General features: G+C 35.9%; 1 protein-coding gene across 4 annotated transcripts; it reads left to right on the top strand.

Moving 5' to 3' along the window:
• Positions 1–896: 896 nt before the first annotated feature.
• cnnm3 (cyclin and CBS domain divalent metal cation transport mediator 3) lies at positions 897–19,189 on the top strand. 4 transcript variants are annotated; one of them, XM_039677021.2, is made up of 10 exons: positions 897–2,422; positions 4,439–4,582; positions 4,668–4,826; positions 6,629–6,798; positions 8,270–8,366; positions 10,873–11,003; positions 13,189–13,315; positions 13,576–13,640; positions 13,890–13,908; positions 15,953–19,189. In XM_039677021.2, exons 1-8 carry the CDS (start codon positions 1,027–1,029, stop codon positions 13,623–13,625), a joined length of 2,274 nt encoding a protein of 757 aa, XP_039532955.2. In that variant the 5' UTR covers positions 897–1,026; the 3' UTR covers positions 13,626–13,640; positions 13,890–13,908; positions 15,953–19,189. The 4 variants fall into 4 exon arrangements, with proteins under 4 accessions (XP_039532955.2, XP_088982686.1, XP_039532956.2 ...); XM_089126560.1 differs by lacking the exon at positions 13,890–13,908; XM_039677022.2 differs by lacking the exon at positions 13,576–13,640.
• Positions 19,190–21,792: the final 2,603 nt, after the last annotated feature.

The raw sequence follows: 21,792 nt of genomic DNA on the forward strand, positions 1-21,792 counted from the left end.
CCGCAGAAACTGTACGGTAGAGATGCTGTGCAGATTCCCCTTGTTTGATCATTAGACCACGGTGAATGTTAAAGATTACAAATGTGAGTTTTCAGGATGCATGGTTGCATTTTTAACTCTGCATTTATTTACTTTCCGGGGTCATGACCTATATTGACCTTTCAAACAGTTCAGGGTGTTGTATTGCATACTAAGCACACTTTGTTTTGGGTTCACTAAAGTGTGAGAACACTCTTGTCTTCCATTACACAAGTGAACTAATGAAAAAGAATGAGGTATGAGTTTTTGTTCATATTTATTTAAAAAAAAAAAAAACTAACAATGATTTCCCCATGCTTTTGCCTATCCTCAAGTCGCTCCTCTTTAAAGGGAAATGCAAAACGCAAATGTACTGTACCTCCCACGAACACAATCGTATTTAAAGCAATGTGTATATAGTATTTTGTATTTCTGTTTGAATTCTGATGACATATATCTAAGAGATATTTCTCTAATAAACACCTCTTTTGCTCAGTCTGTCTGTCTGTGCAGTGCATTTATTCCAGTTGTGAAAACATTTTGCGAGCTGTAAAACATTGCGGTCAGTTTTTACCTCATAAACGTTGTTACTGTTTGCTAGAATAGTTTAAAACCTGTAAATGTTTAAATAAACCCTCTCTGTTTTCGACTCCATAACCAAATAAAGGCGTTTATTTATTTTTGCAAAAGCCTTGAGAAGATGCTAATCTCACAGGCTGACGCTCCTCAGTGCCGTTGTAGGCGTGGTTTACCATGCCTTCCCGTTCTCCGATTGGTCAAGCGCGAACTTGCCGTTCTGCCATTGGTCCATCATGGACACGACGTAGCGTCCGTCCGAAAAAGAAACTGTGTTCATTGTGGCTCCAGAGTTGGGGGCCACGTCTGTGCCTGTTTCTTAAGAATCTCTGAGCCAACATGGCGGCCGGACCTAGCCAGTTTCCCACACCGTTTTATATGAAAACAAGTGAAAAAGTAGGAGGGTAGCAGCAACAACATCAGCAGCGTCACATGATTCATAAAGCCAGGCTGTCCTGTTCCAATATGGTGGTCAGCTTGGCGGAGCTGCGTCTCCCGTTGATCATATCGTTCCTGTGCGGGTTCGGAGCCTGCAGTCTTCAAGAAGTGCAGGTTTTCGGGCTACGCCTGGAGGACCCCAGCGAGCTGGTGTACCGGCACGAAGGGGTCATCGTAGCTCCAAACGGGACCAATTTCACGCTCAGGTTGTTTGGGTCCTACCTGTCCAATGAGACGAGGCCGTGGGTCGCGTTCGCCGCGCCTGGAGACTGTTCGCCGCGCCTGGAGACTGACCCGTGCGCGACGGAGAAGTGTCGCAGGTCCGCTTCGTTCCAGGTGCGCGGCTTGGTTGAGGAACGTGAGGAAAACAGCAGGCTTATAGAAGTCCGTGCCGAGCTTGCAACATCCGAGACGCAGAATAAAGATGCAGAGCCTGTTTTCCATCACATCTGCGTCTTAAAGGGCCAGACGTGGGGGTCATTCGGGTCGGACAAGTTTCTCATTAAGGACCCGGGTGTACCATTTGATTTCATTCCGTTATGGGGTTTGGTTTTGGTGCTTGTGCTTCTGGTTTTAATTTGCTGTGTGGTCAGGTGCTTGAATCTGAGTTTGCTGTGGCTGGACCCACTGGAGCTGTATGTTCTGCACAGCTGCGGTTCAGAGGACGAGAAGCGGGCGGCCAAGCGCCTCAAGCCCATCCGGAGGAGAGGAAACGTTTTGGTGTGCTCTCTCCTGTTCATTTGTGCTTTGGGTCACTCTGTGCTCGGTGTTCTGTTGTACCGCCTCTATGGGTCCATCCTCCCCGCTGTGTTCACCAGCGGCTTCCTCATATTCCTCCTGGCCGAGTTGGTTCCTCACATTGTATGTTCGGGCTATGGGTTCCAGATGGCACCGGGTTTGATATGGCTGGCCCAGATCTGTCTCATTCTGACGTGTCCGCTTTCCTGTCCTCTCGGACTCCTGCTGGACTTGATCCTCCACCGGGACGTGAGCACCTGCGGCATCCGCGAGAAAACCATGGAAATGATTCGGACTAGCGTGAACGATCCGTATAATGAGTTTGTCAAGGTGGAGTTCAGTAAGGGCGCTCTCAGGACCAAAACCGTGGAGGATATCTTGACCCCTCTGAAAGATTGCTTCATGCTGCCTTCCACGGCCGTTCTGGACTTCAACACCATGTCTGAGATCATGCAGAGCGGATACACTCGCGTCCCTGTGTACGAAGAGGAGAGGTCCAATATCATCGAGATCCTCTACGTGAAAGACTTGGCGTTGGTTGATCCAGAGGACCGCACTCCCATGACCACCATCACAAAGTTCTACAACCATCCTCTGCATTATGTTTTTAATGACACCAAGCTGGATGCAATGCTGGAAGAATTCAAAAAAGGCATGTTAAATCCTAAGCCGATGACTTCAAACTACATGTATTGTGTTCAACCTTTTTGAATGCATATAATATTTGGGGTTTTATTTTCATCAAATGTTTTATCCATAATTTATTCAAGTGTTACACTGCCCGACCAAAAAAAATATCTGTTTGGTTTTAAATAGGTGAATGTGTCAATGACTGGATCATTATATCCGTGATTAGTATGTTTCTAGCATGTTATATGTTTGGCAACAGTTCTTCTAACCCTAATTGATGGAGCGTGTAGCTCTTCATTTCTTAAACAATCATGTATGAGATGCATCATGGCCATATTCCAGGATGATAATGTCAAGATTCGTCAGGCTCAAATTGTGAAAGAATGGTTGTGAGGATCATGAAGAATCATTTTCACACATGAATCGTCTCCTCTCAGTCTATTGAGATTCATTGAGAGTCTTTGGGATGTGCTGGAGGAGACTTTACAGAGTGCTGGACTCTTGCATTGACAATACCAAAAATGAATGCACCTCTCGCTATTAACATCAAGAGGTGCATCAATGTTTCCTACATGATTGTTTAAGAAATGAAAAGCTACACTCCATCAATTAGGGTTAGAAGAACTGTTGCCAAACATATAACATGCTAGAATCACTGAAATAATGATAAGCATTTGCCTATTTACATTTTTTACATTTTTGTCCGGGCAGTGTGTAATAATATATTAAATAATATATTTAAATGTGTATGTTTTTATTATTATTAGTCTGTCATAATGGGTTAGTAGTGTCTTGATAACTTGATAATCATAATCAGATGCGTTAAAACTGGGTTTATCAGTGTGCAACCAATAATTTAACAATTATCTGCAAGTATTTTTGTAGGCATGAATAGGCCGATATTGATTGCATATAAAAATTCAGGCTTTTATTTTCACAAAACGTAAATGTTTTTCTTTTTTTCATATTTTTATGTTATAATACATCGAAAACTGTGTTTATAATAGAGTGCCGAAGTTACGACCTCACTCTGTAGGCCAAAACGCGGAAGTGAGTTAGCATTTTAGCACTCCCGGTTCCCTCGTTCTAAAGCCTATGGGATTTTTGAATGGGTTTTTGCTAAATCACCTGAAATAAGGTCTGTGGTGAACAAAACCTCTAAATATTTTCACTTTTTGATTTATGACATAGAACACACAGTTATAACCTGCTTGGGTTTTTTTTAAACTTAATTGTGTTTTTTAAAAACTTTATATAGGCTTCAAAATGTATAAATTTTGGATTAACTTGTAAAGATTATCTTAATAGACAAAACATGTAAGGGTCACAACTCTTTGTTAAACACAGGTCTAATTTTTTGCGATTTTCCAAAAGTCTATGGGGAAAATGCATAGTTTTTAGATAGAGGGAACCCGTGCGACGCTAACTTCCGAGTTGTCCTACAAAGTGACGTCATCACTTCAGCAATCTATATCAGTGTTAATTACACATCTTTCTTTAATACTTGATTTAGATCAATGCATTTTATTTAAAAAAAAAATTTGAATATTTTTCTGACAATTTATGTATTTTTTTTGTATATTTAACATAAACGCCACTATGGCTAGTGGTTTTCCAAAGTTACTAGTCACTCAGCATTTTCACTGGCTAATATTTTAACAGATACCATGGAGAAAAACTGCCATATAGATATTTTTGATGTTATCTCATAAATTGCCAGCAGGAATATTAGGCTGCTGTCACTTTAAGACCTGACGCACAGATCCATTATACTGTTACACGTGTGTTTTCTTTCTCAACTGTTTACATTCACTTAGAACATAACTGACTGTGTTTACATTAATACTCTCCAAGACCGGCATTTTGACATTATTTAGTGTGTATTTGACTGTTTAAGTGCAATAAGCCGCGAGAGGTGGCTTTATGTGAACGCACTTTAGGTGAGAGCACAAAAGAGCTCAATACCCACAATCCCACGCTGAATTTCAAAACCTGTGTCACCGAACAATGCAATTGTTGTTTCTGTCTGTCCTCACAGGAAACTCACACCTGGCCATCGTTCAGAAGGTGAATAATGAGGGCGAAGGAGATCCGTTCTACGAGGTTCTGGGGCTGGTCACGCTGGAGGACGTTATTGAGGAGATCATCAAATCTGAGATCCTGGACGAGTCTGATGGTTACAGTGAGTAGCCGCATGCTGTGTTTTTGAGTTGAGACCTGTTGCATCATTTGATCTGAGTTCTAATGTGTTTTGTCTTATTCCACAGTGGACATGAAGGTGAAGCGTCCGATGGCCCCGCTGGAGATTCCCCTGGAGCCGCGCAGCGTTCATGACGAGTTCTCCATCTTTAAACCTCCAGAGGGAGAACCGAAGATCCGCACCTCTCCTCAGCTGTTGCTGGCCACCCACCGCTTCCTATCCCGAGGTCTGCCGTCTTCAATATTGCAAATTGCTCTTTGTTTGATCTGTGTAAAATGAGTTTTACAATCCTAATCTAGTGTTCATGAACAACCAAAAATAATGGTAAAATCATTAGTACTCAGCCTCAAATGGCTCACTGTTCTGAAGGGTAAAATGTAAAATAACAAAAATTATTTTATAAAGCGTTTAACAGATCAAATATAAAAGGTAGCCATTCTAAAAAAAAAATGCTTTATTAAAGGGATAGTTCACCCAAAATTAAAGGGATAGTCCACCCAAAAATGAAAATTCAGTCATCATTTACTCACACTTTTCACACACAAAAAAAACTTTTGCTGATAATTTAATCACCCCCATGTCATCCAAGATGTCCATGTCTTTCTTTCTTCAGTCAAAAAGAAATTAAGGTTTTTGATGAAAACATTCCAGGATTTTCTCCATATAATGGACTTCAATGGGAACCAAACGGTTCAAGGTCCAAATGAGAGTTTCAGTGCAGCTTCAAAGGGCTTTAAATGACACCAGACGATGAATAAGGGTCTTATCTAGCGAAACGATCGCTCATTTAAAAAATAAATAAAAAGCACAAATGCTCGCCTTGCTCTGTTCTGTGATGCACGTTCGTGACTCTCCTGTTCAAACTCGATCATCAAAATGAACATTCGAGTCATGACTCGAAGCATCCTAGACAAGATCCTTATTCATCGTCTGGTGTCATTTAAAGCCCTTTGAACAGTTTGCACTGAATCTGTCTTTTTGGACCTTGAACCGTTTGGTTCCCATTGAAGTCCATTATATGGAGAAAATCCTGGAATGTTTTCATCAAAAACCTTAATTTCTTTTCAACTGAAGAAAGAAAGAAATAGTCATCTTGGATGACATGGGGGTGAGTAAATTATCAGCAAAAGTTTTTTTTTTTTTAAAGTGAACTATTTCTGTAAGTTGTTCCAAACCCATATGAGTTTATTTCTTCTGTTGAAGAAGATATTTTGAAGAATGTCGGTCACCAAACAGTTGTTGTGCCCCATTGGTTTTCATAGTATGGAGAGATAAAAAGTACTATGGAAGTCAATGGGGTCCATCAAATGTTCGGTTACCGACGTTCTTCAAAATATCTTATTTTCGAGTTAAACAGAAGAAGAAACTCATATGGGTTTGGAACAACTTAAGTGTGAGTAAATGATGACACAATCCCTTTTACACTGTCAAAGCAACTTGTCATGTATATATAATTCTACTGATGTGTCGTCAGGTCATCCAATGTTAGAGCTGAATCACATTTAAATCACTTTCTTTATCTACTGTTGTGTTTATATACAATATACGCTAATGTTCAATAAGATGGGGGGGGGGGAGTTAATACTTTTATTCACCAAGGATGCATTTAATTGATCAAAAGTTTCAGTAAGACATTTATAATGTTACAAAAAATCCTGAAACATTTATCACATTGATCGTAATCAGAAATGTTTCATGAGCAGCAAATCATCATATTAGAATGATTTCTGAAGGATCATGTGACACTGAAGACTGGAGTAATGATGCTGAATGATCACAGGGATTAATCGCATGTTAAAATATATTCAAATAATATCATTTTTAATGTACTCTATTTGATGCAGCCTTTCAAAAACATAAACGCATCTTATTTGTTAGCTTGACGAGAAGGAAGTGCAGACAAAGAAAGTGCTGCTCAACTGTTAAAGGACATTCCCAGTGTCTCGGATCAATGGCGGGACGATCTGTGCTTGGTAATGGAGGCGATTTCATCCGCCAGTGAACACTGCACCTCTCTGTCTGTTTCAGAGGTGGAACATTTCAGCCCGCAGCGCGTGTCAGAGAGAGTCTTATTTCATCTGCTGCGGCACCCCAGCGTCAACCAAGAAGTGAAGTTTGACCCCGGGAACCGACTCAGTCCTGATCACTACCTGTACACGCGGAACCACCCTGTGGATTACTTCATTCTGCTTCTGCAGGTGCGAGAACAACACACACCACACGTCTCAATGTGCCTGTGTTTGTGGACATCTGTTCCAAGCTCATAATGTTCAATACAATATCTAAATATGATATTATTACTATTAGTAGTAGTAGTATTTTTATTAGCAAAATATTAACATTAAGAATTATATTTTGCTAAGACCTATATATCAGTAAATGAAAATGCAAAATGTCTGCACTGTAAAATAATTTTTATTAGGTTTAAGTAGGAGATTAAAACAGTGCACACGTTTCGGCTGTCTGCCTTCATCGGTGTTTTACATTGATAATAATTTATGTTGTTATTATTATTTTGAAAATTATAGTTATATTTAAAATATTTTACAAATACATAAATATTTAAATTATGTATTAGTATTAACCTGTCAGAATGTGTTAAAGGGATAGTTCACTTTGAAATTAATTTTTGGTGTGTTTTATCTTACCTCAAGGGCATCCACGATGTAGGTGTCTTTGTTTCCGCAGTAGTTTCAGTTTTGATATTTTTTGGTCAAACCGTTCTTGTCTGTCAGTCACATAATGGAGGTCTATGGTCACCACCTCAAAGAGCATGCACAGAGAAGTCCAAATTAAACATGATCTAATGACTCGTAAATGTAAGCACACATTGATGGCCTAAGACACGAAACGAGCGGTTTGTGTGAGAAAACGAGCGGTTTGTGTGAGTTTTCTCTTTGCTCTTTGAGGTGGTGACCATAGACCTCCATTATATGACTGACGGACAAGAATGGTTTGACCTAAAAACATCAAAATTGAAAATACTGCGAAAACAAAGAGACCTACATCTTGGATGCCCTTGAGGTAAGCTAAAACATACCAAAAATTAATTTCAAAGTGAACTATCCCTTTAACACATTCTGACAGGTTAATACTAATACATAATTTAAATATTTATGTATTTGTAAAATATTTTAAATATAACTATAATTTTCAAAATAATAATACCGATATCGGACCGATATCGTCTGCTGCTGTGAACACTAATATAGTTATCGTTCTTGGTGTAAATGGGCCCTAATATTAATATTGAATAATAATGAATCAAAACAATAATAGTTAAATTCAAGAATAATTACTATAATTATTGTTGTTATTCAATTATATTTAATGTATTACATTATTTAAACATTGATGAATCAATTATTTATTATTAATAATCTGTTGGAATGTGTTGGTAGCTTTAGAAAAGCTTAATTTCTTATTATAGTTTCGCATTCTTGATCATGGCCCTGTCCATTTATACAAGGGAGAGTTTGTCCCATATTTCAGCCTAAAATCTAAAATACGTAATGTATTTGTAAAATGTAAATAATATATTTTTATAACAAAGTATTAAATAGCTTATTTATATTAATTGGAATTAATATTTTGAATTCTAAGATAAAAGTTTGTATTTTTTGATGAGATTATCCAGCAAGATTTTCGTGTGCATGTTTGTGTGTGTAGGGCCGTGTGGAGGTGGAGATCGGGAAAGAGGGATTAAAGTTTGAAAACGGCGCGTTCACTTACTACGGCGTCTCCGCGCTCACAGCTCCCTCCTCAGGTACGGGGTTTTAGGATAATCCCAGATCATCTCTAAATCCATCATTCTAATCTATTTATAATGCCGCTTAACGAAAACAAAGAGCGCTGACTCATGAACGTTGGCTTCAAAATTCATGATAGTCAAAGACATTCTTTAAGCTGTAGGGCAACAAAACAAAAAACAGCTGATTCTGCAAGCCTTTTGTGTTTTGAAAGCAAAACAGCTATATGGGACTATTGTTTAAATGTTGATGTTTCACCTAACCAGTCACGCCACAAACCTTCAATGTTTTTCTGTCCTCGCTGCACGAGGTGGGAAGTGTGCATCCAGTTAGAACATACTTGTTGATTAATGTACAGTTCAGTGGATTGGAATTTTAAAGGGATAGTTCACTTTGAAATTAATTTTTGGTATGTTTTACTTACAGTATTTTTAAATTTGATATTTTTAGGTCAAACCGTTCTTGTCTGTCAGTTATATAATGGAGGTCTATGGTCACCACCTTAAAGAGCATGCACAGAGAAGTCCAAATTAAACACGATTTAATGACTCGTAAATGTAAGTACACATTGATGGCCTAAGGCCGGAGACCCACTGGCTGTGTGGCGTAGAGCCAGACCGATATATCGGCCGATATTAGGCATTTTCCATAATATCGGTATCGGCAGTTATAATGGCCGATAAATGAATATTTAAAAATAAAATAAAAACAGACGAAACACACTTCAATCATCTCTCCTTGGCATGTTATATTGAAAATGTATGTTTTACAACTTGCAGTATGATGTTATGTATTGCTAAATTATGGCTCATCATAGACTAGCTAACCACAAAGCAAGCTAATGCCACTATCATCAGTGGAAGACCGCTAACGTTAACATTAATGAGCTTGGAAACCACAATGAACTTTTTCTGCCTAAATAAAGTAATGATTACTGTATTTATAACTAGCATATCTCTAGTTACAATCCCTGCATTGTAAAATGTAAGTTATACTTGCGAGGAGTGAACATTTAGACATAGAGAAAAAGTATCAAATGTATCTTGTGCAGAAAAGATAGCTTTTCTTTTACACATGTGTGAAATCCAACAATATTTAATAAAAAAAGAAAAAAATCGGCCGATATATCGGAATATCGGATTTTAAAACCCAAAAATATTTGTATCGGTATCGGCCTTCAAAATACTTTATCGGTCGGGCTCTTGGTGGCGTGTCCGTCTTTATAAAATAAAATAATAAATTACTGAATAAATTACATTTTGATGTTTGAAAGTCTAGGTTTTGAAATAAATTCAGATATTAATGTAATTTAAACAAATAATAATAATTATCGGTTTTCAAACATTGCCATTATTTTTGCCAACATATAATTTCATGTCTTTTTTTTTTTTTTTTTACAATCGAGTCCTGGTGTCCACTACAGAGGTCATAGCATAACATATGAATAAAATATCTTTTTTTTTTTTCATTAGTTTCTTATGCTCTTAACAATGTGATTGGCCTACATGAAGAAGAAGAAAAAAACGTTATGGGCTTCAGGAGGATATAAAGATAGGATAGGCTACAATAACAACAGTGTGTCTTCTGAGTGACGGTCCACCATCAGGCTAAATATAGGCTCTTACTTACACAAAATTTGTAAATGTAATTGAAACAGACAGCCCACTTTCCTATTTTTCGGAATTTGGAAGATGTGTGATAACCGTTGAAATTGTTTTCGTAAAGGCGAGCAACACACTGCTAATCCAAATGTAGACTGTGTCACCTGGCAGCGGCGGCGCTTCAGACACGTGTGCAAAGGCACAGAAAACGAGATGGTCCTCACTGCAGAACACGAAATCCAGGGGGAGGAGTTGGATCCCTAACCCCACCCCTAATCCTACCGATCCCCGCCCCCGGATCCCTAACCCCACCCCTAATCCTACCCATCTCTGCCCCCGGATCCCTAACCCCACCCCTAATCCTACCCATCCCCGCCCCCGGATCCCTAACCCCACCCCTAATCCTACCCATCTCCACCCCTTATATCTGGATCCAACTCCGCCCCCTGGATCTCGTGTACTGCAATGAGGTGCAACTGCAGAAAACGCGACGCAGCCGCTGCGCAGCCAGTGTGTCTCCAGCCTAAGACATGAAATGAGCGATTTGTGTGAGAAAACGAACAGTATTTATATTGTTTTTTGTTTGTACTGCTGAAACAAAGACACCTACATCTTGGATGCCCTTGAGGTAAGCTAAAACATACCAAAACTTAATTTCAAAGTGAACTATCCCTTTAAACCAATGAGATTTTACTGTGGGCGGGGCTACCAACAAAACAGCACAAATGTAAAGCAGTGACATAGATCAGTTCTAGCAGTAGCAGTTGGTTAACCCAGATAAACATCAGATTAAGTGATAAGATTTATCACTTGTTGTTTTATTGTGTAACGCCTGATTAGCTCCACAGTGTCATTGCACCACCATGAATGTCAGCAGTCCATGTTGTGCTATATTGACCGTAATGACTGTTGGTGTGATCAGTCCACCAGTCTCCGGTGTCCACACAGCATCAGTCCCCCAGAGACCCCTTTGAGCTGGGAGAAGCCACCAGCCCGTCCAGCTACTGTCCCGACTACACAGTACGAGCCCTCACAGACCTGCAGCTCATCAAGGTGAGCACGCAACTTTCCTTTGACTTCTTCTGTGCTTATTTTGTATGTATTTGATCAATGAGCATTGATTGTGAATCAAAATTGACCCTATTCATCTTTCATAATGCATGTTCCAAGTCTAATTGTGCATGATTCCTCAATGCATTTTGCGAAAAAAAATTCTCACTATAGATATAATTTTTTTATTTTCTGTTAAAATATTTTAAAAATTAATCATACGATTAAATACTCAAACATTAATAATGTAATTACTATTGTTGTTGATGTTGTTATTTTAACATTTAAAATGTAATGTTAAATATATATAATAATATATTAATGTAATTATATATTGTTAAATATTTAAATTTATTATTAAATAAATAAAAATAAAATTTTTATATATTTTAATAAACATTAATAATGTAATTACTATTGATGTTGATGTTGTTATTTTAACATTTAAAATGTTATATATATATATATATATATATATATATATAATATTAATGTAATTAAATATTGTTAAATATTTAAATTTTTATTAAATAAATAAAAATAAAATGTAAATATATTTTTCATAAACATTTCTAATTTAAGTAATGTTGTTGACATTGTTATTTTAACATTTAAAATTGAATATTTAATATAAATATTTAGGATTATATATTGTAATAAATAGTTATTTTTATTATTCTATTTTTAACATTTAAAAATATATTTTAATGCTCAAACGTTGGTAATTTCATTACTATTGTTGTTGATATTTTAACATTAAAATGTTTTATTTAAAATACAAAATAAAATAGGAATTAAAATAGGTTTTTTTTTTATAGATAAAAGTTTTTCGAGACAGACCGACATTAGCTCTGATGTGGTTAAGAGATTATGTATGCGTGTACATTACATAATTGAGTCTCACATACATTCTCAGATAATTTATATATTTGCTTAACTATTTGAATATTTGGTGATACATATATACTGTTTTTATATCTATACCCTTGGAATATAAGTCGACAGTTTTATAATGTACTGGGTTTTTTTTTATTGGATTAATGGAATTGTAGTTCATTTCCAGCAGAAGTTTTTTGCTTTAAATTAAAGTTTGTAATGTTGAGATCCATCTCATATTTTTATATTTGGTCCCTTCACATCCACGACCTATCATCATAACAAGATTTCAAAACGTTAAAGGAGTAGTTCACTTTTTAAAAAAAACTTTTGATGATAATTTACTCACGCCCACGTCATCCAAGATGTCCATGTCTTTCTTTCTTCAGTCGAAAAGAAATTAAGGTTTTTGATGAAAACATTCCAGGATTTTCTACATATAATGGACTTCAATGGGAGCCAAACGGTTCAAGGTCCAAAAGACACTTTTAGTACAAACTGCAAACTGTTCAAAGGGCTTTAAACAACACCAGACGATGAATAAGGGTCTTATCAAGCAAAACGATCCGGAAACGAACTTAGCTTAAGAAGCTCAAATGCTCGCCTTGCTCTGTTCTGTGATGCACGTTTGTGACTCTCTCTAATCTTTTTTCGAGTCATTTGGTTCATTCAACAAACGAAATGACTCGAAAAAGGACTTGGAAAAAAGATTTGTTCATTTTCAAACGGGAGAGTCACAAACGCTCATTACAGAACAGAGCAAGGCGAGCATTTGTGCTTATAAAACTTAAACTTTTGTATTTATTTTTTAAATGACCGATCGTTTCGCTAGATAAGACCCTTATTCATCGTCTGGTGTCGTTTAAAGCCCTTTGAAGCTGCACTGAAACTGTCTTTTGGACCTTGAACCATTTGGTTCCCATTGAAGTCCATTATATAGAGAAAAATCCTGGAATGTTTTCATCAAAAACCTTAATTTCTTTTCGACTGAAGAAAGAAAGACATGGACATCTTGGATGAGATGGGGGTGAGTAAATTATCAGCAAAAGTTTTTTAAATGTGAACTACTCCTTTAAAACATATCTCTGTTGCTACTTGTATCCCGTGATTTCTGTTTACGTACCACTATCTCAATTTATTTGTATTGTTTCTATGTCATGTTTATTTGTACTTTATTGTAATAAAATAAACGTATTATTCTTATTATTTACCTAAAGGTTTTTTTTTACTTTTTCGTCGCACGTGGGGTAATGTCCTTCAGAAACGGATGCATTTTCTGTTCCTGCTATTAAAATGGTCCCCTGTCCCACAGGTGACCCGTCTGCAGTACCTCAACGCCTTGATGGCGTCCCGGGTCGCCCAGAGCCCCGACCCCCCTGAAATTAAGATCCTGCCCAACAGTCAAACCAAACTCCTGAACGAGAAAAACACTACTCAAGGTGCGTGGCGCGAACACAGCAGCACACATCCATGAAACACACCACAACATTGTGTGCTTTGTATTTTGCGGTGTAATCGGCTAGCACTGGAATGTTGTGACGTCTAAACATGCAAGAACAAGTCGACCTTGTGGGAATGTCTATAAAACTGTGTTAAACGAGAGGCTTCTGTCTACATCCCTCTGAACTAAGACTGTGTTCTCTTTCTTTGTCTTTTTCTCTCCTTCCCTTTATCTTCTCTTTCTTTTTGTCTCCATTAGACTTTCAGCTCCACTATTCATTCTTTGACGCTATTGACAACTACTGTTAGTGTACTTTGCATGAGGTAAATGCAAGTGATAAGCATGATACGTTAAGTTTGAAACGTGCATCCCATCAGCACTCGAGGCATCACAGAGCGCCACCAGGTGGTTGGTATGATACATCAGTGCATGCCAAATGATACGGATAGCGGTTACATTTGAACGCATCACTGATATGAGCTTAAGTCAGTCTTTTTTCCCCTAACTTTTCCCTTAAGTAACCCTCTTCTATTTTAATGCTGTCTGTTGGCACCTCCACATTAAACTCTCAGACAGGATATAAATGTCCAGGTAAGTCTTCTTACGAAGTTCCCTTTACTCTAGCAAACCGGTAACTAATCAGCTGTTTTTGAGCCAATTAATAAATCAACTTTGGCTAAAAATGCTTTATACAATGCCCCTTTTAATATAGTAGACATATTAAAAGCCTATATTAACAGTATTTATTTACTTGCATACCTATTTACAATTCAAACGGTAAATGGGTGAATCGTACAAAACCTGTAATGTGTTTTCACTCCAAAATCAAATGAAATAAATAAGAAAGTTGTTAAAGTTATGGCACCATTTTCATTACTATAAAAAAGTACAATGATATACATATTTAAATAGTAAAATGTATCATATTAGTATTTGTTGTGCCTGCTATAAAATATATGAATGTATTGTACTTTTGAAAGCAGTGAAATTAAAATTGAGTAATGTACAATTACTTTATTACAGTAATAAGAATCTAATGAGAATACGAAAAAACTCAAAACAAAAGTAAATAATAAATTAATTACAAGGGCTGAATTGTCGCAATTATAATGTGAAATATTATAAAAAATAATAAATGGCGCTAAAATATGCCTAATTTTCTTAATTCTTTTGCCAAGTATATTTTTTTATATATAATATAAAATTAACATTTGAAATGTGTTTTTGTGGTCACCAATACTCTCTCTGTCAGATTAGAAAAGCCCTAAACTATTATCAGCTAATAAACAGTCATTTTAGATTTTAGAAAAAATGGCTATTAATTATATAATAATGTAATAATCCGTATCAGGCAAGAAAGTCTAAATCGATGTATCCAAAGCTTTATTTTTCCTTTCACAGGAAACCTCATAGTTATTCATATATCTCTATACTGTACTGTTCTTCCGATAATAAATAAGCTACTAATATATGACAAATGTTTCTTAAAGGGATACTTCACCTCTGGAAAGATGAATGTGTATTTAAAATGGGTCATTCATGTAGAAGAAATGTGAAATTATTTTTGAATTTGGAGCTTTTAGAGACTGAGAAAAGCCAGAAAATGTATTTTTGGCTTATGTGGATGAAAGACCACAACTCCCAGAATGCACTTGCTACAGAGCGCAGTGGTTAAACAACAAGTTTAGGCTACTAGTGAGTCTCCGTGACGAGTCTGCCCGAAAATGTGTTTCGAGATCGGCCAAAATGTCTGGGATTCGGCTTTTGCGTTCTACAGTCGCCAATCATCATGTTTACTGTGGCGAGCGGGACGACTGAGGGCCGCGGGAGAACGGCGCGAGGCCGGTGGCGTGATTACCGATGTGAGACGCACTGGTCGTGTATCTCTCACGGGAATTTTCTTAGCAATTTTAAAACACACATCAACCGATCGCTTGTTTAGCGTTCTTGTAAACACTACATTCAGATCCACCAATCAGAATGAATTCAGTTAGACTGAAACAAAAGCTGTGCATGTAAACAATGAATGGCGACTGCTGAAAGCAAAAGCTGAATCCCGGACATCGACGGCCGGACATGTCCGGGAAAAAGAGGATGGTAACCCCGACTACTCAGCTTTCTCCACAGAACAAGAGTCTGCTAGCTTAGCCACCAAAAACAAGATGGCTGACACTATGTGTTCATTCTGTGAGTGAGATCCCAGTGAGAAAACATGCGGGACAGCGCCTACTACTGACTGTAGTCTTTAGCCTCTGGACAAAAAAATCCTCAGATGATGCAAAATGTCAGTTTTTGCGTCATCAGAGGATTTTTTTCCAGACAAAAAACACACAAATCTCTCTTCTCATGGGGATATGAGGGCGGAAAGCATGGTGATTCGAAAATACTAAAGGTTTCCTACTAATACAAAGCTTAATGCTAAATCCTGAAGTATCCCTTTAAGTTCCAATCATTCATTGGACTTAAATCTCAGCTTTTCAATCTCTAAGTCCATCTACAATTTGCAAAAACACTTGAAATCTCAGCCACAGTATTTCGGTCATTTTGGACCCGCTCCAGTCAATGATGTCAGAACATGAAACAGGAATGCGTGTTTTTGACGGATGGTTTCGTTCTGGTTTCCTGGGATCTGCAGGTGTGAGCAAGAGCCAGGAATCTAGTACAGACGAAGATCTTCCCAGCCAGAGAGGAGCGTTTTGACCTTCTAGCTAACCTTCCTCGAGAACTCGCAAGGATTTTTATTATGACAACTAATTTGTTTGTTGCCGTCTCATATGAATCTTTTACTCCTGGAGTGCAGCGAGGGAGCCAGATGGAGGACTGTTGAGGAAAACAAAACGCTGTGCAAGACGTGTCATTCTGGTCAGATCCGATCTGTTCTGCTTATTCAGCCGTTGCCTCTGATGTCACTTCCTCTTTAGGCTATATTTGAGTTCACTTATTTTCTTAAGGTGGATATGTGTGCATATGTACTACTAAATTAAATGGTGTTGTGCCAAGATCTTACTGTCATATCATAGCAGTGTTACAGCCCTGAATCCAACCTGTCCGTATTGTCAAGCCCTAATGTGCCAAAATGAGTCCAGAGCGACAGAAAATACTCATTTACTCACCCTCGTTCCAAACACATGAGCTTGTGTTTTCATGTTTTCGCAGCTCTGTCACCATACGTGGCATTTAATAGTGACTACAACAACATGCTTACAGAAAAAAAATGGATCTGAAGATTGATGATTACAATTTAAAATTAGAATAATTTCCCAAAATGTAACTTTAGAACCCAAATATCCAATGTATCACTACACTGTAAACCCATATAAGTTGGTAAAACTCAAAATAAATAAGGCAATCGGTGGCCTCAATTTTTTTAAGTTAAGAAATTCAATAGTTTAAGTAAGCAGAACTGTTCACTTTTGCTGATAATTTACTCACCCCCATGTCATCCAAGATGTCCGTGTCATTCTTTCTTCAGTCGAAAAGAAATTAAGGTTTTTGATGAAAACATTCCAGGATTTTTCTCCATATAAATGGACTTCAATGGGAACCAAACGGTTCAAGGTCCAAATGAGAGTTTCAGTGCAGCTTCAAAGGGCTTTAAACGATTCCAGACGATGAATAAGGGTCTTATCAAGCGAAACGATAACTCATTTAAAAAAAAATCAAAGTTTAAGTTTTATAAGCTCAAATCCTCGCCTTGCTCTGTTCTGTGATGCACGTTCGTGACTCACCTATTCAAACTCGTTTATCAAAATGATCGAATCTTTTTTCGTGTCATTTGGTTCATTCAATGAACGAATTGACTCGGAAAAAGATTTGTTCATTTTTCACTGAAACTGTCTTTTGGACCTTGAACCGTTTGGTTCCCATTGAAGTCCATTATGTGGAGAAAATGCTGGAATGTTTTCTTCAAAAACCTTAATTTCTTTTCGACTGAAGAAAGGATGACATGGGGGTGAGTAAATGATCAGCAAAGTTTTTTTAAAAAGTAACTACTCCTTTAACTTAAAACTTTGATGTAATCTCAATGTGAACATATTAGCTTTAACACGCTAGTTTGCTTACATCCTAATTTGTTAACTTGTTAATAATAGTATGTTACACAGTATCACTTCCTGTATTAGAGCAGCAATATAAAGGTTGTATTTGCTATCAAATTCACTGCATGCACACGTCACCACGATGGTAACTATCATAAAACCAACATTAACAGAAATTATTATATTAGCATAACAAAACACTAATCGCTTCTAAATCTCCCACTTAACATTAATCTTGCACAAAAAACAACAACCTTATATTACACTTAATTGTAGCATTTACTCTCCCTTTCAAAGCATGCTGGGAAATAGACATCCCAGCCATTTCAGTTGAATTTTAAGTTCGTCTAAATTAAAATAAACAATTTCATAACACTCGAAACAATGAAACAGTTCAGTTTACTTAAAACATATCAGTTCTGTGAACTTGAAAGAAAAAGAGTGCTAAATACTCATAAAAGTTAGTTTGACTGAACTAATTCGTTGAATTTAAGTTTGCCCTACTCAAACCAGCGTTAGGGTTTACAGTGTGAGTACGTATTTCAAGTTGACTAAACTTACAGACAGCACAGCACAAAACTTATTTTTTTAAGTTTAAATAATTGTATGACTACTTCATTGACACAATCAAATCTCATTCTCCATACATATTTGAACTGGAATAACTAAGAAACCATGGCATAATGTCATCAAATCTGAACATGAATATGATTTGATTTGGGGAAGTGGCTAAAAATTAATCATGATTACAAAACAAAGTGTGTGGAGTGTCTTTAGATCCTATAAAAGATATTAGAAATGTCTACACTTGTTCCCTTCATGATTTTGTTTTGCTGAAAAACATCATTTTGAGAGTGACATTCAAACTCGCCGCGCTGATTTCTCTGTGATCCCGACCCGTTTTCCACCGCATCCTTTCAATTCTGCATCTCAGAAACATTTGAATAATATTAGGTGACTAGATGAGTGTAGCAATGTAGCTAACAGTATACTTAAATATCGAACATTTCCCTAACTGGCGCTAATGACCATTCCATCCGATTAACCGGAAAAATAGATCTTAGTAATATTACAAATCCCATGTTATATTTTGAAACATAGTTAAACTAAGCTCTTTTTTTATTAATGATTCTATAATTTCTTAATATTTTTTTGCCATTCCAATGTTTTCTGTTATAATGAGTACTGCTTATTCGTTTCCATCTGCTTTGTCAGAGAAGATGCTTGGAAATGGAGTTTTTAAACACTCTTTATGACATTCCAGCGAACCATTCAAAAGTTTGGGGTTGGGAAGATGTTTGCTTTAAAGCTGCGTTTATTTGATCAAAAATACTGTAAAACAGTAATATTGTAAAATAATATTATAATTTATAATAACTGTTTTCTATTGTAATATATTTTAAAATGTAATTTATCATCATTACTCCAATCTTCAGTGTCATGATCCTTATCATTCTAATATGCTGATTTGCTGGTCAATAATATTTATTATTATCAATTGTTTTGGATAAAAAAATCTTTTGTAACATTATAAATGTCTTTACTGTCCTTTTTGATCAATTTAATTATTATTTTTTGTTTCTTAAAAAGTCTTACCCCAAACATTTGAATGGTATAGTGTGAACTTTGGGTTGTGTTGTGCAAAGGAAGATGTGAGATTTCAGTAATTGAGTAAAAGTGAAATGCAAGCCTTCATTCAGCCTTGTTCAGATTTACTGATGTTATGATGCTATTTTAGTAGTATTTTACAAGTGTGCATATTTATGTTGTCTTCATTATAACCCATCTGCTAAAAACTGACTGCACCGAAGTAAATATTTTTTCTGCTGTTAAAAGTCTTGTATTGTTTTTTCTGTTGTAAAAGTAAATTTATATGGTCCCTGAATAATGAATGTATATATATATATATATATATATATATATATATATTAGGGCTGTGCAAAAATTAATTGCGATTAATCGCATCCAAAATAAAAGTCTGTGTTTACATAATATATTTGTGTGTGCTGTATATAATTATTTTGTATATATAAATACACACACATGCATGTATATATTTAAGAAAATGTGTTATTCATATATAAAATATTTATATTTATATAATATAGATTATGTATTTATATATATATATATATATATATATATATATATATATATATATACAGAATTTAAGTGCAAATAATTCTTAAATATATACATGCATGCATATTTATATATACAAAATAATTATATTCAGCACACACAAATATATTATGTAAACACAGACTTTTATTTTGGATACGATTAATCGCAATTAATTTTTGCACAGCCCTAATATATATATATATATATATATATATATATACAGTATATATGTGTGTGTGTGTGTATATATATATATATACATATACACACACACACACATATTGTAAATCCCTTTCTTGTCTTACTCTATCAATAGAAAAGCTGGGGGTTTTATATCGGTTGAGATGACTAAATTAATATGAATACGTGACGCGGGAACAGGGACTCAAACACACTTTTACGTCATGACTCATGACCAGTCATTTTTGAGATTCAAATCTTCTCTGTTATTGTATATGAGCCGTCGAATCCTCTTGATATCAGCTGTTTCATAGGAAATAAACACAAACCAGTGCTAAAATGATTGTATTTCATTTTGTATTCTGTTTCCAGATCCATTATTTGGCCCTAATAATAATATATGTGGTATGGCAGCTAATTTATCTAATTGACAAATGTATTGTATATTGTGGAAAAACTGATAGTTACAAAAAATGATCTTAGACAATTCTTGAGTGGCATTAGTTATTCTAGTTTTAAATAACAGCTGTGGTGGAAATGACATTAGTTCATTGCAGGTCAGAAATATAAATATTAACAATTTTAAAACTAAAGACTGTGTTAAGTGACTTTTGAACAAGTTGTTTTTCTTCAACGTCACAAGGCTAGAAGTGCCCATAGTTGCAGAAACGCCCATATGAAGCCGCCTAGATCTGGCTTTCTGAGACTAGTTTGACTTGATCCCATTTTTTTTTTCTTTTTGCATGACACATCATCATCATCACAGGCTACTTTATCCTTTCATCCATTATTAATATCCTGTCATGCATTTCATATGTCACTGAACGGAAGGGAGTCTCTCTGGGGCGTGAACAAACCGGTCACATCCTTGAGATTTTCCCAGCAAACACGTCCTCAGGCTTTCACAGACAACCAATCTGGATGCATGTGCACTTGCACGCTCGGACTTGCACTGACTTTATTTTTGACTTTTATTATTTATACTTTCCCCCCAACAAATATCATGTAGGCTACAATGGTGACTTACATATTACATCAGAAGAACATACTTCACAATACAATAGAAATTAAAAAAAGAAAGAAAAGGAAATTGCACACTCAGTCACTGTGTAAGTACAATATAAAGATAAACCTTTATAACACTTACGCATATATGGTAAACTGTTTTAACTTTTATTCATTTACAGGATTACAATTTAATTGCTGATATATCTGTAATTGTATTTTCAGTGAAATTTCACCATAGGCTGCCATTCAAATTCAATTGTTGATATCAAGAATAATTTTTTACTAGTAGAAATATCATTTTTGATATCAATAATTACATTGTTACTAGTAAAAATGTGAATTCCTGATAGCATTAATTAAATTGTCACTTATTTGAAATTTATATTCTTGATATCAACAATTCAATTGCTACTAGTAAAAATGTTCAGTTTTGATATCTGAAATGTATTTCTGATATCATGAATCTGATTGTTACTTGTAAGAAAGCCATTTTAGATATCTGAAACAATTAATATCAGAAATACATTTTCAGTTATCAAAAATGAAATTGTTTACTAGTAGCAATTGAATTGACGATTTAATTATTGATATCGGGAATTCACATTTTTAGTAACAATGTAATTATTGATATCAAAAATTGTATTTCTAGTAAAACATTTCAGTAGTGAAAAATACAATTACAGATATCAGCAATTCAATTGTTGATATCAAGAATTCATATCCTGGATATGAATCAAAGTTAAAACGGCTTGCCATAACACATAGGCCTATACATCAATTACTCTCTAAAAATGCTGGGTTGTTTTAACCCAAATGTGGGTAAAATATGGAAAAATGCAATTAAAAATGTACAGTTGAAAATGAAAGTTGAAGTTGGGTTACACTTTGAAATTACATTTTTAACCCAACATTTGGGTTTGTCCATATTTTACCCACATTTGGGTTAAAACAACCCAGCATATGTTCAAGGAACATCCATGTCATTCATTTCAGTAAAGATGAAGCTGAACGGTTCCAGAGCAACTGATTCTATCCTGTGAAACCTGTCCATGGCTTCAGAAACGTCACGTGACTGATCCAAACACCAAAATCACGTGATTCTGTGAAATAACACGTCGAGAACAAG

This window comes from Pimephales promelas, chromosome 23 (genome assembly GCF_988280905.1).
Source record: "Pimephales promelas chromosome 23, fPimPro1.hap1.1, whole genome shotgun sequence".
NCBI classification, from domain to species: domain Eukaryota; kingdom Metazoa; phylum Chordata; class Actinopteri; order Cypriniformes; family Leuciscidae; genus Pimephales; species Pimephales promelas.

Coding starts and splice junctions, on each gene's coding strand:
- cnnm3 (XM_039677020.2), top strand. CDS start 1,027: ATGATTCATAAAGCCAGGCTGTCCTGTTCCAATATGGTGGTCAGCTTG. Junction 4,827..6,628: donor CCACCGCTTCCTATCCCGAG/GTCTGCCGTCTT, acceptor TGTCTGTTTCAG/AGGTGGAACATTTCAGCCCG. Junction 6,799..8,269: donor ACTTCATTCTGCTTCTGCAG/GTGCGAGAACAA, acceptor TTGTGTGTGTAG/GGCCGTGTGGAGGTGGAGAT.